This window comes from Budorcas taxicolor, chromosome 24 (genome assembly GCF_023091745.1).
Source record: "Budorcas taxicolor isolate Tak-1 chromosome 24, Takin1.1, whole genome shotgun sequence".
Taxonomy (NCBI): domain Eukaryota; kingdom Metazoa; phylum Chordata; class Mammalia; order Artiodactyla; family Bovidae; genus Budorcas; species Budorcas taxicolor.
Genome location: NC_068933.1, coordinates 37,067,422 through 37,084,526, shown reverse-complemented (window position 1 = coordinate 37,084,526; position 17,105 = coordinate 37,067,422). Strand labels below are relative to the sequence as shown.

Below are 17,105 nucleotides of genomic sequence, written 5' to 3'. Positions count from 1 at the left end.
ATTTATGCTAACAGTACTTTTAGGGTTGGCAACTCATTTCTGAAATATCGTCTCTTGAAGTAGTGACACGCAGCATATTTAATTAGAGTTCATTCCCACAGCGGTATTTAATCAGGCCATGTAAAATTATTTTTTGTCTCTTTCTGTATGTTTTAATATTAGAGAAACAAGTATAGCGGTGATTGCTCTGAGGCTGAGCAGATACTGATGTTTTACCATGTTTGCTTCCGATGACCCACACATTCTTCTCCTCTGTGCAGATCAACAGGAAGTCTCCTCAAAGTTTCCGAGACCAAAACCAAGACTACATTTACCTCAGTTTAAGGGACCTAGTGGTGCTGAACTAAGAAACATCACTTCGGCTCGCCTCTAAGACCCTCTTGGCGAGGTTTACTAATATTCTCACACCCGAACGGCGGCTCCGCTTGGCACTCAGCCTTCTGGATAAAGGCATGTGTAAAAAGTAAACTAGTTCCATTTTAATAAGGGAATGAGGTAGTTTAAATGCTGGTGAGAATCTGGGCAACTGGGAATCCACGTGGGGAGCTAAGAAGGACAACACATTAGAGGATAAGCTGCAACCTGTGACCTCAGAGGGCACGTGGCCAGCGTAACCCAGACGGTGATTAAGGAACCCAAGAGATCAGGTCGCAGATGAGCTTTCGGATCTCGCACTCTTAGGCCTTGAGCAATACTGTTTTGTCTTCACACGCTCTTACGTTACGAAGGCTGGGTGGAACTGGATGGGTCTACAGTACCTAGAGTGACTCCAACAACGAGAACAACCAAACAGGTTTATACTCAAAAGCCAGCAGATTACGCTGGCAATGGGGAAAAATCACCAACTGACGGAAGCAAAGATTGGTCATGAACATTCAGTTTTCATCCCCTCTTCACGTTAGTTTTGAGCACTCTGCAAGTGTAGCTCTATTGTACACAGCTCATTAAATGTACAGGATTTGCAAAACATGACTGCTGCACTCCTTCATCAGACCCTGATGGCCGGGGAGCAGGAGGAGGTGGAGGAGGAGCTGTTTCTGCCTCTACATTCGTGCTGTATCCTAGGCGGGCAGGCAGGGGTGTGACAGACGGGCAAAGGGAAAAAAGGTCAGTGAGCTTCTATCTGAGCGTGTGTGTGGCCAAGGGCAGGGGCAGAAAGAGGGACTCATAAACCTGGAGAGGGTAGGATTCTACGAAGGGCATTATTTTCGTAAAACCAAATTTACATCAAACAGTGCTACTTAAACATGCTAAGATTGTGTCAGCACTTTTTTTTTTTTGACCAGAAGGAAAATCAATACTCTGAAAACTGAGTTGAGCATTCGTGGAACACAAAAGCCCAATTCCTTAGCTAAAAACTACAAATGAACTTCTAATTCCCAGCAGGGTGAATCTGAGACAAAAAGCACTGTCTCGTCTTTTTATAAGCAATGTTAGTAAAAGGAAAACAGTTTCTTTTCTATAACCAATATCATCACAATTACATTGATAGAGACCATAAAAAAAAAGTCACAGCTTTTCTAAACATTATGAAACTATTGGAGCATCACTGTATAAGTAAGACTTACATCTTCTGCCTTTGAGCCTTGATCTTGTAAAGACTTCTGCAGTTCTTCCACTTGTGACTGTACTTCTAGGAGTCTTTGATTCACCAGCCTAGAAATCAAACGTACATTAATTTTCCAAGTTCTGACTGAACTTATACCTTTCCCCTTAGGTTTTCATATAATGAGCAAAACAAAGTCTCACATTACAGTCGGAGCAATTCACTTTTCTCATTATTTTTTGTGTAGCTTGAAATTTTGACGATGACATCCAATGCAGTGTTTTTGACAGACGCATTGTGTTGAGCTGGTATACCTGTGCACATATATTCGTTTGAAAGTCACTTCAATATGCATTTATTCAAATGAGTGCTCAGTATAGTGCTAAAAGACCCTCGTGGGATGTCCCTGGCAGTCCAGGGGTTAGGATTCAGCACTTTCACTCCCAGGGACCCGGGTTCAGTCCCTGGTCAGGGCACTAAGGTCGGGCAAGTCTCTGGGTGCAGCCAAAAAACAAAAACAAAAAAACTGCACCTGGGGAGGCAAGCTGTAAACAAATAATATACGAGATAAATACTTCAACACGGCAGACAGATGTACAGAGAGGAGTGGGAACTGCTCAAAGAAGCGAGGACCACACCTAATAGCGTGGAGGAGTCAGGCCTCACCTGAGCCGAGACCAGAACAAGAAATAAAATGCTTGTGTGGTGAATAGTGGAAAGGGGATCCGAGACCAAGACTTCAGCACGTCCCCAGCACACGGAAAGGGAGCAGGCACGATGAGTTCAGGAATGATATGGCTGAATTCTACGTTATGACGACGTTACGAGGGGAAGGAAGGCTGCAGAGGAAACCAGAGGAGAGGCTGGGCCACCCTGTGTGAAATTCAAGTGTGTTTTCATTTATCCTATGCTCAGTCGCTCAGCTGTGTCCGACTCTTTGCTATCCCATGGACTGTAGCCCGCCAGGCTCCTCTGTCCATGGGATTTCCCAAGCAAGAATATTGGAGTGGGCTGCCATTTCCTATAATTGGGCCTAAAATTTGGTTGCAAGGGAATAGCCCAGCCAGCCTCTAAAAATGCTGACTCTGGAGCGCTGTCTCCACAAATTCTCTATAGCTCATTAGGCTGCAAGGGTCGGGGGACTAGTGGGTCTCGGGTGATGCTGAGGGAGCCGACAGTATCTCAGAAAGACCACAGTGCTGTGCAAGTCGAAGAGATCATTTTGGAAGGTGGAGAGCAGCAGGAAAGCAGGAAGCCTGGGCGGAGGCCACCGCAGTGATGACCACGCTTCCCTGAAACACACGGGGTCAGAGGAGGAGACGCACAGAAAACAAATGAACAGAAGGAGCAAAAAACAAGCGAGGATTTTACTCTCAGCGACCAAGAGCCATTTACCGCGAAAGGGAACACAGGAGGAACAGGCTGAGCCGCAGCACAAAGAAACCTGCTCGCTATTTGTTGAAAATGGAGCGACGGGAAATGCCTGTTACAAGGGCTGGACCCGTGCAACTGGCGCCCAGCAGGAGGGCGCAGTGGACCCTACAGACCCGAGGGCCGTCTGGCGACGACTGGAGCCGTGAGCATGAACGACAGTGGCCGCAGAAAGTGCAGCCCGGCGCACGAGAGACCAGGAAGGCCCCCGGCAGATCACCAAGCAGAGGGCGGAAGGGACGGCTCACCCTGGAGAGGAACCAGGGACTCAGAAGGAACGAGCCAGGGCTACTCCTGAAACCGAGAAGAATTGAGGAGGGGGAGGTGATCAGCAATGAACACGGTAAAAAGGGGAGGAGGAGAAGTCCAGGAGGCTCCCACGGGGCTGGCGGGTCTAGTAATAAACACTTTAGGAAAAGACAGACGCCCCCCAATTAAGGACGAAACAGGGCAATGACTATTTAGAATCCAAACGGCCAAGAATTTCAGCATGAAACTTTTTACACTCAACAAGAAATTCTTATTATAAACCTCCAGGTGCTATAATTTAGTGAGAATCACAGTAAAGATATAAGAAACCCATAGTTATAACTGATATTTTTCACACAAAGGAATCTGCTTTTACATTCAGTGAAAGAATTATCCGAAAATTCATATTCAATAAGGGAACAGAGGGACATAAGTACATTACTGACTGTAACTTTCTTTAATCTTCTCAGGAAGCAATACGGAAAATATATCGAACTCTGAGACTATTTCAACTTCCCATCCTAGCGATTTTTGAAATTTATTTAGTCAACAAATATTACTACCAGTGGAGGCCACTGTAAATGTCGTAACACATAGTCTAAAATACTGGTTAAAGTACGGATCAAGCATGCACACACATGTACGAAGCTATAACATGTATGTGAATACACATGAGACAGTTCACCGCAAAAGAAGTGAGGATTATAATGCCGACCTCGCGGGTGAGAGGTTCTGATGTGGCTCTACTCCGGATCCTCTGTGCCTCTCCTAACAGTCAGAGGTCAGCAGGAAGGTCAGGAGGTATCACGGATTTTAACAAATGCCAGCTTACTGGAAAAACCCATCTGGAAAGGACTTTGGAGGCTGAGCTCTCCTTCTAAGGTGAGGTATGGCGGGAGCAAATTGGATTTACGGTCACAGAGCTGTAAGACTCAGCGGGACTGAAACTCTGCTTGTGCGGTTCTAGTTCAGGGCTGTCAACTACTAGCAGGTTAAGGTGGAGACCAGGTAATGTAAGTACTTATTAAACTCAGCAAGACAACACATGATAATCCACCTAAGAGGAAAAGCATCCAGTGAGGGGGAGGATGTGAAAGAAAACGTTTTACAAATAGGGCAGAAGATAAACTGGCTGACTAGAGGCTTTGCAGTCAGGTAGCCTGGGTCTCAGTCCAAATTCCTCCATCTGCAAAACTTTAGTAAGTAAGACCACATGTTTAAAACACTCAGCACAGTGTTTGGAACAAACAGTGGCTTAATAAATGCTAGCTGCTATTATTATTATCACTGTGGCAGGTCATAAAAACCCACAGATGGCTATGACCTACAGGTAAGTTATTGGTGTTGCAATCTGATAAACCAACACAGCCGTAAATAACAGGCACTTGGGAGGTAACCAGTCATCTGGACGTACAAGTGCTACAGTACGAATGACAACTAGGTGTTCTGTTTTTAAGGAGAAAAGGGCAAAAGCTGTAGGAAGGCCTGTGAAAGACACGGCAGAGTGTTATAGATGTAGCAGGTGTTGATTCCCTGACAAGAAATTAGTGTCAGGAGTAGGCTCTCCTGACTAAGACGCTAAGATACAGTGGAGGCCGAGGATGGAGGGGTAATACCAGGTGCTCTCACCTGGGCTCTGCATGATTGCCACCTATTTTCCACTGTTCTTATTCCTCTCCCTTCTCTTTTCCCACTTTTTCTAAGTATTTTTTTTAATAAAGTACTCATTATCTATGCTCCGGAGAGCTGATGTGCAAATGTCTCCTTCTGTTTATATTCAATTACGCTCTAATAAATCACCCTATTGTGCACACTGTTTGCTGGTTCTCCCTCAGCAGGTTTAAAAATTAAAGTCACAGGAAGAAAGGTGGAGGATGTAAAGCTGTCATAACAATTTTGACTCTCCAGACTGACTCATACCTGGAAAATGCCAAATCTATCAGGCATAATAAGCAAAGAATCTGTAATATCACATAAACTGTGAAACTATTTATAAAAATGTCAAATCCCTCAAAAAAATGACAGAATATCACAGCTCTAAGAGAAAGAAAAGACACCATATGTTTGGGATGTAAGAAACGTTTCCACAAAGGAGAAGAATCAGAAGACTGTCACAACAAAATATAAAAGTAATCCTTGCCAGAGTAAGAACTGCTTTTAAAAGTAGTTGGAATGACTGCCTACTGCAATACTCTGAAAACTTACAAGCAGGAAAGTGATGTGCTTATTAGATTTGCAGATTCTAAATTCTCAAAGTAATTGAATTATTCATAAGATGGATGATTTCCAACTAGAGTAGCAAGGATTAACAGATTAAAAAAAGAAAGCTCTATCAATTCATTATGAGGGTTCCCACTATCTTCCTTACACCAACTGATTCTTTGAAACATCAGCGTGTCTAAACAAGGCAAACTTATTAATCTGATCATGACGACAAAGTAAAAGTGTCTCCAAAGGCTGTCAATGAATGGTGACATTATTTTATCCTCTAAGTTTTTTTAAAGATTTTATTTATCTTTAATGAATTAATTTTGCTTTCGGCTGCACTGGCTCTTCGTTGCTGCATGGGGGCTTTCTCTAGCTGTGGCGAGTGCGGGCTACTCTCCAGTTGTGGTGCTCGGGCTTCTCACTGCCAACCTTCTCTGCTGCTCTGGGGCGTTCGGGCTTCAGTAGCCGTGTCCCCGGGCCCTAGAGCAGGGGCTCAGGGGCCGTGTCGCCCGGGCTCCAGACCATGGGCTCAGGAGTCACGTCCCCTGGGCTCTAGAGCACGGGCTCAGGAGCCACGGCCCCCGGGCTCTAGAGCACGGGCTTCACTGATCCTCAGCACATGGGGGCTTCCTGGACCAGGGATCGAACCCATGTCTCCTGCACTGCCAGGCTGTTTAAGCTTCTAGTTTTAATTAGTGATTAGGAAGGGGGAATGGCAGGACTTTGGTATCATTTTGCCTGAAGAACTGGAGATGGGGCTTCTATCACAGAGACACAGCCTTTTTGGGCAAATCTGCCCGTAAGTAGGAAAAAGGACTCATGAAATGCAATGGAGGAGAACGCTCTCACTTGCGCCTACAGCTCGGATCTGTGTTTGAAGGGATCAGATTACAGTGAGTGGAGTGGCCGCCGTGCCCTCACCTGTTCTCCGTCTCCAGCTCATTCTTGCGGAGGTTGGCGTCATCCAGAAGGCTCTGCAGCAAGGCGATCTTCTCGTTGTCGGAACCCTCCTGGTTGATTTTCAACATCTTATTCTCATGCTGAAGACGAATGAGCTTCTCCCTAAGAGCGGAAGAAAAACTGATTAACATGGTTATCAAAATCCAGCGAGGCACCGTTACAGATTTCATACATACAACAGAAATGAAAAAAAAAAAAAGAACCTGCAAGAAATTCAGCTCCTAACTGGCTGAGACAGCACATCTCAGGTCTCAAGCTCTTTCTTTTTATAATAGAATTGATGGTCTGAAGATAAACAATCTCCAAATATCATGATGTGTAATGAATGAGGTTTCAAAATCCTATTTTCTAATTTAAACATTTACACATTCTGCCAAACTGCTTAAAAGAAAAGCTGTATAACTGCAAGAAAAAAAAATTTTTTTGTAGTTCTGTGTGGCGATGGATACTAACTGAACTTACTCTGGTGATCATTTCACAACATATACGTATTCTTCATTCACATGTCAAATCATTATGTTTTATACCTAAAAATACTACAAAGTTATATGTCAATTATATCTCAATTAAAAAATTGTATCTCTTTTATTTTTAGTTTATGAGGCTTCTAACTTTTCCACACCCTTAACATTAGTGAAAATTATCACTTTTAATAGATTTTTGCAAACTGGAAAAGAAAATCTCACTATGTGTCAAGAATACTGACCTATGTCAATACTGGTCTATTAATGTGTTGAGAAGTTTCACCCCTTGCACTGTTTCACCTTGGTAGCTCTTGTAGACACAGAGCATATTTTAATTTGTACTGAGTCATACCCAATAAAAGCCATTTTGTTGAATTTTCATCATTGTTCTTTTCTCTCAGTTTAAAAATCCAACTTCATTACCTACAAACTTCCTTAAAATTTGTTTTTTGGACATAACCGTTTATTTACAGGGGCTTCCCACGTGGCGCCAGTGGTAAAGAGCCTGCCTGCCAATGCAGGAAGACACAAGAGATGCAGGTTTCACCCCTGGGTTGGGAAGACCCCCTGGAGAAGGAAATGGCAACCCCCTGCAGTATCCTTGCCTAGAGAATCCCATGGTCAGACTGGTGGGCCACAGTCCATAGGGTTGCAGAATCGGACACGACTGAAGCGACTTAGCATGCAGCATGCATTTATTTATAAATATTCATAAAAATAAGTATTTATTTGTGAAACAAATTTTATTGGTCCAATAATAAAGTATCATATCAGATGGCAAAAAAGTAAAAGGTATCCAAGATGCTTCCAAAATTGGTGTTGCATTACACACCTTCTGTACTTAAACAAATGCTAACAATAATAAGTACTGTCTTCCTTTATTCAACAAATGTTTGAATGCTTATGGCAACTTTCACAGTTTATAAAACTTTTACAGAACTGTTATTTTAGCTAATGCCTCCAAGGATGCTATCAAGAATCAGGGCTGGTGTCAACTTAAAAAGGGGGCAAATTAGCCCAAATAAGGTAAAAGCAATATTTAGGATTAATCATTAACCTTTTGCTGGACAGCTGATGCTTTCCAATCACTCATTCTTATACATAAAGCCAGGCATACACTAAAATAAACGGAATATTTAAAATACAAATGTAAGGAACTACTGAGGGAAGAGCAATAGAGACAGGGCGATGTTTCCTCCTGTCTCTGCTTCTGTCTTCCCCAGACCATTCCTTGCACTTAGGTAATAAATCTCAGCGACTAAGTATTTTGCAGGCTGAAGGCTAAGCATAACCTTTGTCTTTGGGCCAAGTGGTTTCACAGCTAAATGTCTGCTGAGGATACCCAAGCAGAGATGTGTTTGTCTGCTGTGTATGTGTGAGACCCTGTCCTCCCCAAGAGAGAAACCAAGCTTCTGTATGGCCAGCTGAGAAGGTCTCTAAGGTGCTGAAATCAAGGACACAGAACCTCGAGTTCAGGTTAAAAGCATTAGTGATAAAGAGTAAGGAACTGGTCCTCCGTATCACAGGGGAGTAAGGTTTCTACAACAGTACTGTGAAGTGCGACTGGACTTCACCATCTCCTTACCTGATTTCCGGTGTGACGATCTCTGCTGCAAGACTGTCTGAAGATTCCTGACTTCCCAGAGGCATCAACCCTATAAACACACAAGCATTGACTTAAGGTCAAGATAGACCACAACTACCTCCTTTAGTCCCTATATGAACCCTACTTTGAGCATTAAAGTACAAAAACTATGTCACAGTTGCCTTCCATCATCATCATTATCATTTTAACATTTTTAAGTGTACAGTTGAGTAACGCAAAGTCCTGTGCTGACACCAAGGCACCATTTTGTGGAACCATCACTACTGTCTATTTCCAAATGCTTCCATCACTCAATACACAAAATCTGTAACCATTAAGCAGTAACTACTCCCCAGTGCTTTCTCCTTTAGCCCCTTGTAACTCTAATTCCAATGTCTGGCCATTCTAGATACCTCATATCAGCATCTGTCCTTTGGTGCCTGGCTCACTTCACCTAACATGCTGCTTTCAATATTCATCTACATTGCAGCATTAATCAGAATTTCATCTCTTTATATGGCCCAATAATATTCCATTATACATACATATCGCATTTTCTTTATTCATTTATCTGTTGACGGACACGTGGGTTGTTCCTGCCTTTTGGCTACTGTGAGTAATGCTGCTGTGAACACTGGCATACCAGGATCTAGTTGAGTCCTTGCTTTGATTCTTTCGGGTATACACTTAGGAACAGAATTTTTAGATCATATGGTAACTTTAACTTTTTATTATAAAGAACCACCAAACTCTTCCACAGTGGCTGACCCATCTTACATTCCCACCAGCAATGCAAGAGGCCTCTGATCTCTCCACATCCTCATCAACACTTGTTGTCTCCCTTTTCCTTCTTTTTTGATGACAGCCATCCTAATGGGTATGAAGTGGGACCTCACTGTGGGTTTGATCTGCATTTCTCTAATGACTAACGATGTTGAGCACTGTTTCATATACAAATACTGGCCATCTGGATATCTTGTTCGGAGAAACGTGTCCTTAAGTCCTTTGCTTGTTTGCTGCTAAGTTGTAGAAGTCCTTTAAATACTGGCCATCTGGATATCTTCTTTGGAGAAACATGTCCTTAAGTCCTTTGCTTGTTTGCTGCTAAGTTGCAGAAGTCCATTATACTCTCTGGACATCAATCACTTGTCAGATAAAGGATCTGCAAATATCCCCTCCCATCTTGCACACCACCTTTTCACTCTACTGACAGTGTTGTTTGACACAGAGAAGATTTTAATTTTGATGAAGTCCAGTGTACCTGTGACTCCTTTTGCTGCCTGTGCTTTTGGTATCAATTCCAAGGAATCCCTGCTGAATCCAACAGCATGATGATTTTCTTCTTAAAGTTTTACAGTTGTAGTCCTTACATTTAGGGTTCCATTTTGACTTCTTTTTCGTATATGGTATAAGGGTGGACACCTTCCTTCTTCTGGATGTGGACATCCAGCTTTCCCAGCACTATCTGCTTGAAAGACTTTCCTTTCCCGCACTAAGTTGTCTTGATGCTCCTCTTGAAAATCAACTGTCTGTCCATGGGAAGGTTTATTTCCAGGCTTTTTATAGTCTACTCCATTGGTCTATACATCTGTCCTTTCACCTATACATGCTATTTGGATTACTCTAACATTTTACTAAGTTTTAAAATCAGGAAGTGTAAGTCCTCAAGCTAAATTTTTTCTTTTTCAAGATTGTTTTGGCTTTTCAGGATCCCTTGAAAGTCTATGTAAACTTTAGGCTGGGTTTTTCTATTTCTGCAAAAAGTGCTATCAGCATTTTGATAAGAATTGCACTGAAATCTGTAGATTGTTTCGGTGATGTCATCTTAACAATATTAAGTCTCAAATGAACATGGATATCTTCCCGTTTAGATTTTGATTTTTTTCAGCAGTGTTTTGTACTTTTCAGGGTACAAGTGTCTTCCTGGTTAGATTTATTCCCAAGTATTTTATTCTTTTTAATCCTATTATAAATCAAATTGTTTTCTTAATTTACTTTCCATATTGTTCACTGCTAGTGTATAGAAATGTAACTCATTTTTGTGGTTTGATTTTATATCCCGTAAATTTGCTGAATTCATTTTATTAGTTCTCACAGCTTTTTTTCCTGTGTGTAGTTTTTAAAGGGTTTCAACATATAAGAGCATGTCATCTGCAAACAGAAATATTTTTGGTTCTTCCTTCCCAATTTAGATTTTTTTTCCTTTGTCCAATTGCTCTGGCTAGAACTTCCTGTAGCATGTTGAACAAAAGTATAGAAGTGGTGGTAGCAGGCATCACTGTCTTATTTCTGATCTTAGAAGAAAAGCTTCTAGTTCTTCATCACCGAGTATGCTATTAGCTGTGGGTTTTTCGTACGACCTTTCTCATGCTGCAGAAGTTTCCTTTCTAGTCTACATTATTTTTTTAAAGAAAGGGTTTTGGACTTTGTCAGTTGCCTCTTCTGCATCAATTGAGATGATGATGATGTGGTTTTTTTCCTTCATTCTATTAATGTGGTATATACTACACTGATCTCTATGTCTATCCTATGCGAGTTTCACCTTGTTCAATTATAGCAGTTTTACAGTAACTCTTTTTTTCTGTTTTTTTGACATGGACCATTTTTAAAGTCTTTATGGAATTTATTACATTATTGCTTTTGTTTTTTACGTTTGCATTTTTTGGCCCTGAGGCATGAGGGATCTGAGCTCCCTGACCAGGGATTCAATCTGCACAGCCTGTGTTGGAAGGTGAAATCTTAACCACTGGACCACTAGGGAAGTCCCTAAAGTAACTCTTGAAATCAGGATATGTAAGCTCTCCAACTTTTTATTTTTTAAGATTTTTTTTTTGGTTATAGTGGACCCTTTCTTTTTTCATATAAATTGTATCAGTAGAATCACCTTGTCAATTGCTACAAAAAAGTCTGCTGAGAATCTGATTGGGATTGTATTGAATCTTTAGACCAATATGAAGAGAACTGCAGTCTCTCTCCACAACTGAATGTGGAATGTCTTTACATTTATTTATATATTTATCTTAGTAATGATTCATAGTTTTCAGTGCAGAAGTCTTGCATTTCTTTGCTAAACTTGTTTGCAGTTTATTCCTTAAGATAACTACTGTAATTTCATTTTCAGATTATTTACTAATAGTACACAGAAATGTATTTATACACTGATCTTGGACATTGAGACCTTGCTGAACTCAGGGGTCAGATCTCCTTTCCAATCTGAATGCCCTTCATTTCTTTCTTCTTTTTCTTCCGTGACTGCACTGGCGAGAAACTCCAGGTTGAACACTGGTGGCTAGACTGAACAGCCTTGCCTTGTTCCTGGTCTTAGGGGAAAAGCACTTTGTCTTCCATCACTAAGTATGAGGTCAGTTGTAGGATGTTCACAGATGACCTTTACTAGGCTGCAGAAGTTTCCTTCTATTCCGAGATTGCTAGGAGTGTTTACCATGACTTATTTACAAAATGGAGACAGACTCACTGACACAGAAAACAAACTTATGGTTACCAAAGGGGAAAGTGGCTGGGTGGGGGGATAAATCAGGAGCTCAGGATTGGCAGATGCAAGCTACTGTGTATAAAGTAAACCACAGGACTTCCCTGGTGGGTCCAGTGGTTAAGAATCCACCTGCCAGTGCAGGGCACACGGGGTCGAGCCCTGGTCCAGGAAGATTCCACACACTGCGGAGCAGCTAAGCCCATGAACCCCCACTACCGAAGCCCACATGCAGAGAGCCCATGCTCTCCACCAAGAGAAGCCACGGCAATGAGCAGCTAGAGCACGCTAACAAAGAGCAGTCCCCGCTCACGCAACTAGATAAAAGCCCACACGCAGCAACAGAGACCCAGCACAGCAAGAAAATAAACAAACAGAGAAACAAAATTTTAAAAACAAAAACAAAAAACTGAGCTAGGGTTTGACAAGCTGGTTCAGAAATAGGTCAAGAGGATACTGAAATGCAGGCATGCAGGCTGGGTGAGCTGGGAAAGCAGGCGATCAGTATGGCCATTAGAGATCACAGAGGGGGCTGAAGGAGGATGGAGCTGACGAGCAGCTTTGGCAGAAAGAGGGCGCAGGGAAAAGGAGGCTGTAATCAGAGGAAAAGAGAGAGTCTAGTGTCTGGTAACAGGAAGGCCAGGGGCTGGAAACGTGAGTGGGAGTGAACAGATGGTCAGGCGTGCGAGTCCTCAGCCAGGCTCACGTGCTTCCCAAGAGCCGGAAGGCAAACTCTCAGCAAAGTGCAGCTCCTTTCCTGTGAGGAGGAAAAGGTTTCTACTTTGGACGTTAAGCGCCCAAGTAGCGGGTGTTAGTGAACTGCTACCCACCTCACATCTCAGCTGAAAGAAAGATCACTGATTTAGAAAGTCTGATATACTTTTAAGGAGGTCACTAGAAACTTCTCAGGTTTACTATTAACACAAATGATTTAACAAATGATTTAATAAAATCCAAACATTTGAATGCATTCCCAGGTGGCACTAGCAGTAAAAAAAAAAACTGCTTGCCAACGCAGGAGACACAAGAGATGAGGGTTCAATCCCTGAGTTGGGAATATGGCAACCTACTCCAATATTCTTGCCTGGAAAATTTCATGGACGGAGAAGCCTGGCGGGCTACAGTCCACAGGGCTGCAGAGTTGGACACAACTAAGTGGCATATATATATATGTTATATATAAACATTTGAATATAATTAAAATTAAAAAGTAGGTAAATAAATTTGGTCTCATAACTATCGTCCATTTTCCATAAAATCTGGGTAACAGTTCAAAATTTGTATCAATCTCATGGCCTCTTCTCCAACTTGAAGTTCTTGTTTTTCTGGTGCAATCATCTTAAAATGAATCCTAACATTTTTCCTGATATTACCGAAACAAACAGTCTTGCTTGGGCTTCTGAAACATTAGTTACCTTGAGTTGTGAGCTGTCCTTCCTGAGCCTGAACACAGCGAAGCTCTTCAATGGTTTCCTTCAGAGAATCCCTTTCCGATCTCAACCTCTGGAGGGACATTAAGAACAAGGGAAGTCAGCTTCAACCTTCATGAATTTACTCATCAGTGGTCTCTGCCTTACCTGACAGAATGATAAACAGTGTGGAACATGAACATGTTATAGCTTTTAATCTTTTACAGAACAATCACAGAAGGAAAAGATTAGATTTTTTCCAGTTTAACCATACTGAATATATTCTATGGGCGAGGCAGTATTTTATCTAGTTAATTGTAAGAAACAAAACTATCTACTCCATTCTTAACAATGAGCATCTTATTATGTAAATAAAATCCTTTTCATGAAACATAAAAATCACACAACAAAGAAACAATTCATGAATTATGACAAAGTAAAAATATTTTTTAAAAAAGCTTCAAAATGTGCTGAACAACAACAAAAAGAATTGTGTCCTCTGTATTAAACATATAGGAAACAGAAAAGCTACATAAATTTATAGCAAATCACAAGTAAGATGATGGAAAAGAAGCAACAGTGGTATAAAAGTTAAATATATAGAAAATAAATTAGAGTGAACAGTCTCTCAATCTTTTATTTTAGATCTATTTCTGAAACACCAATATAAATCTTCTTTAATATAAAAATCAACAGGTGCAGGGAGCTCAAATCCAATGCTCTGTGACAACCTAGAAGGGCGGGAGGCGGGAGAGAGGTTCAAGAGGGAGGGGACATGCATATACCTATAGCTGATTCATGCTGATAGACGGCAGAAACCAATAGAGTACTGTAAAGCAATTATCTGCCAATTAAAAATAAATATTTTAAAAATCAATAGGGTCTCTAAACTTTAAATTTATAAACAGAAGAAGAAATTAACATACCCAAAGTAAGAATTAAATATAGTTTTCTTAATTTCAGCACTGATCAAAACCAAAATGCCCATATATATACTCACATCCTTTTCTTTTTGAAGACTGTCAACTTTTTCTTTTAGCCGCTTATATTCAAAATCTAATTTGTCGGCTTTCTTCGATTCTTCAGATAATCTATTTTGCAGTTCTACTACCTGGCATAAAAAGGTATCATTAATTTTTATAATTTGATACATTAGAAATTATCAAATGTCTTCTACGGATCTATGAGGATTATCTTCCCCATAGATACTCAAAAAAAAATAGATAAGTTACAGAAACTGACTCAATGGAGAGAACCTAGGTACAGAAATCTGCCTAGATACTGTGGTTCTAAAACCAGATCATCTGGAAGAACAAATGCTCAAACCTAGAAAAACCTGCAGGACTTTCGTTTCCTGTAACACAGGTAACTGGGCAGTCTGGAATTCCTTTCAGCATGAAGCAAAAGAAATGCTAAGGGCGAAGAGAGTCCGACGGCATTGCTGAGTTTATAAGAAAGTGTGGGAGGTCATCAGAGGCTAAAATTGGAGTGGAGGTTTGTGAGGAAGCTAAGGGCACTGTGAGATGCCACCGAAGTACCAGGGATCCAGAACTTAAACATATGGGGAGACAGGTGGTGGTTGTTAAACTATCTTGGGTTTTGAAAGATGGTGAGTCAGTAGGTTAGGGAAAAAAACCCATCAGCTGGCAAAGTCAATAAGGAAACCTGCCTGCCTTAAAGTGAGTGTAACTTGCAAATGCGTAACCATAGCCTGTGGATACATGGATTTGTGTTAAAATTTTTGCCATATGTCTTATCTGGCAAACCCTAAACCAAGCAATGAATTTAAGTCACCCTGGTTGGTAACGCAGTGGTAAATCTGGCATACGAAACACACATATTGCCTGGAGGAACACAGCCTCAACCAGGTCCCCCGTTCTCTCAAAGCTAAAGATGAGGGCAAAACCCCAAATCACAAAAGTGTTAAGGAAATACACCACTAAGAAGAACAGTCAGCAGAAAAACATTAACAGTATGAACAAAAGCAAAACAGTAGAATAAGCCCTCCAAGGAAGTTAAATACTTAAAGAAAATAAAGAAAGAAACCTAAATTATAAAAGGGATAAAATACCACCAAATATGATCACGCAGGTGTGAATACCCACCAAAAGAGAAGTTGCAGAAAGAGAAGTATTACAACAAAAAATAAAATAACATTAAGCTCCAGATCAGAAACTAGTTCATGGGGTCGCAGAATTGGAGACGACTTAGCGACTGAACAAGAAGATCAGAAACAGAGAAAACGAGTGTAATATTTCTATATTCTATAGCGCAATTTCACCACAATAATTATAGGTGTAGAATTCTTTTCTATTTATTCTGTTTGTAATTCATGGTTAATACTAAATCTGATGTCTTTTATGAATTCTGAAAAACACTCAGCCATTCTTTCCTTCAAATAATGTCCCTCTATAATTCTGTTCTTCTCTCTGGAACTCTGATAAAATCATTTCTTATATTAACTTAATACCCTTTAATCACATTTATAGCTTCTTTGGGCTCTATTTAACTTTCAGTAATTCTTTCAACTTAGTTGTATGCTGAAAATTTTCACAATGAAATGTGGAAAAATGTACTCACCAAATAACCCCACCAGCCATACATGGTGTACAGGGTTGGGGTGTTCTACTAAAACGTCTCTATTATATTACGAGAATATAATTTTGATGCCAAAATCAGAAGACAAGGAAAGCACGAGATAGAAAACTTTGAGTAAACAAATTGTAGAGGTAAAATATTCCAAGTAAAATAAACCAAGTGAATCTAACAATGTGAAACAGCAAATAAACCTGCTGTGACTAAACTAAGCTTATCTCAGGAATGCAAGGACGGGTCAGGCACAGAGATCTACTAATATAATTCATCAGATTAACAGAGAGGAGAAGCAGCACGGGCGTCTTTCAGCAGGTGTAGCTGATTAAATCCAACATCCGCTTACGAAAACCACCCATGAAATTAGGAATACAACGAAATTTTGTTACTCTTAAGAAAAGGTGGCTACCAAAACCTAAAGCAATCCTTATAATACACTGGCAAAACATTTAAAGTACTGCATGAAAAATCAACAACAAGAAATGGTTGTCTATTATTATTGCTTCTGTTCAAGACTATAGTAAAGGTCAGGTGCGCTGATTAAGAAGGAAAAAAAGGGCATCCTGTAAAAAGAAAGAAACAAAAAAAGATTTTTATTTGTGTAAAATATGGCTTCTGACAAGAAAACTAACAGACATCATTAGAAGTAATATGGGGGATTTCCGTGGTGGTCCAGGGATTAAGACCCTGCCTTCCAGCGCAGGGGATTCAGGTTCCATCCCTGGTCAGGGGGCTAAGATCCCACATGCTTTATGGCCAAAAAGTCAAAGCATAGAAGCAATATCAAAACAAATTTAATAAAGACTTTAAAAATGCACCCCCCCCCCCCAAAAAAAGGTAGTAATATGGGGATTTGACAAGATTGTAAAATCAGCATATAGGACTTCCCTGGTGGTCCAACATTTAAGAATCTGCCTGCCAACGCAGGGCACGTGGGTTCAGTTCTTGGTCTGGGAAGATCCCATACGCTGCAGGGCAACTAAGCCCGTGTGCCACAACCACTGAGCCCAGGTGCCAGTTACTGAAGCCTGTGCTCCTAGAGCCCAGGCTCTGCAGCAAGAGAGGCCACCGCAAGGATAAACCTGTGCACCTCAACAAAGAGGAGCCCCCGACTGCTGCAACCAGAGGCAGTCTGAGCACAGCGGCCAAGACTCAGTGCAATACATTAAGA

At 41.1% G+C, this 17,105-nt stretch overlaps 1 protein-coding gene across 1 annotated transcript in view; it reads right to left on the bottom strand.

Annotated features, from left to right (window-relative positions):
- The window catches only part of HOOK3 (hook microtubule tethering protein 3), a 79,958-nt gene that overhangs the window by 11,722 nt on the left and 51,131 nt on the right, over window positions 1-17,105 (bottom strand). The window contains exons 12-16 of the mRNA XM_052661314.1: window positions 14,343-14,453; window positions 13,349-13,436; window positions 8,444-8,513; window positions 6,356-6,496; window positions 1,569-1,656 (exon numbers count right to left, since the gene is read on the bottom strand). Of these exons, the coding sequence (XP_052517274.1) occupies window positions 1,569-1,656; window positions 6,356-6,496; window positions 8,444-8,513; window positions 13,349-13,436; window positions 14,343-14,453 (498 nt within the window). The remainder of the gene's footprint in view (window positions 1-1,568; window positions 1,657-6,355; window positions 6,497-8,443; window positions 8,514-13,348; window positions 13,437-14,342; window positions 14,454-17,105) is intronic.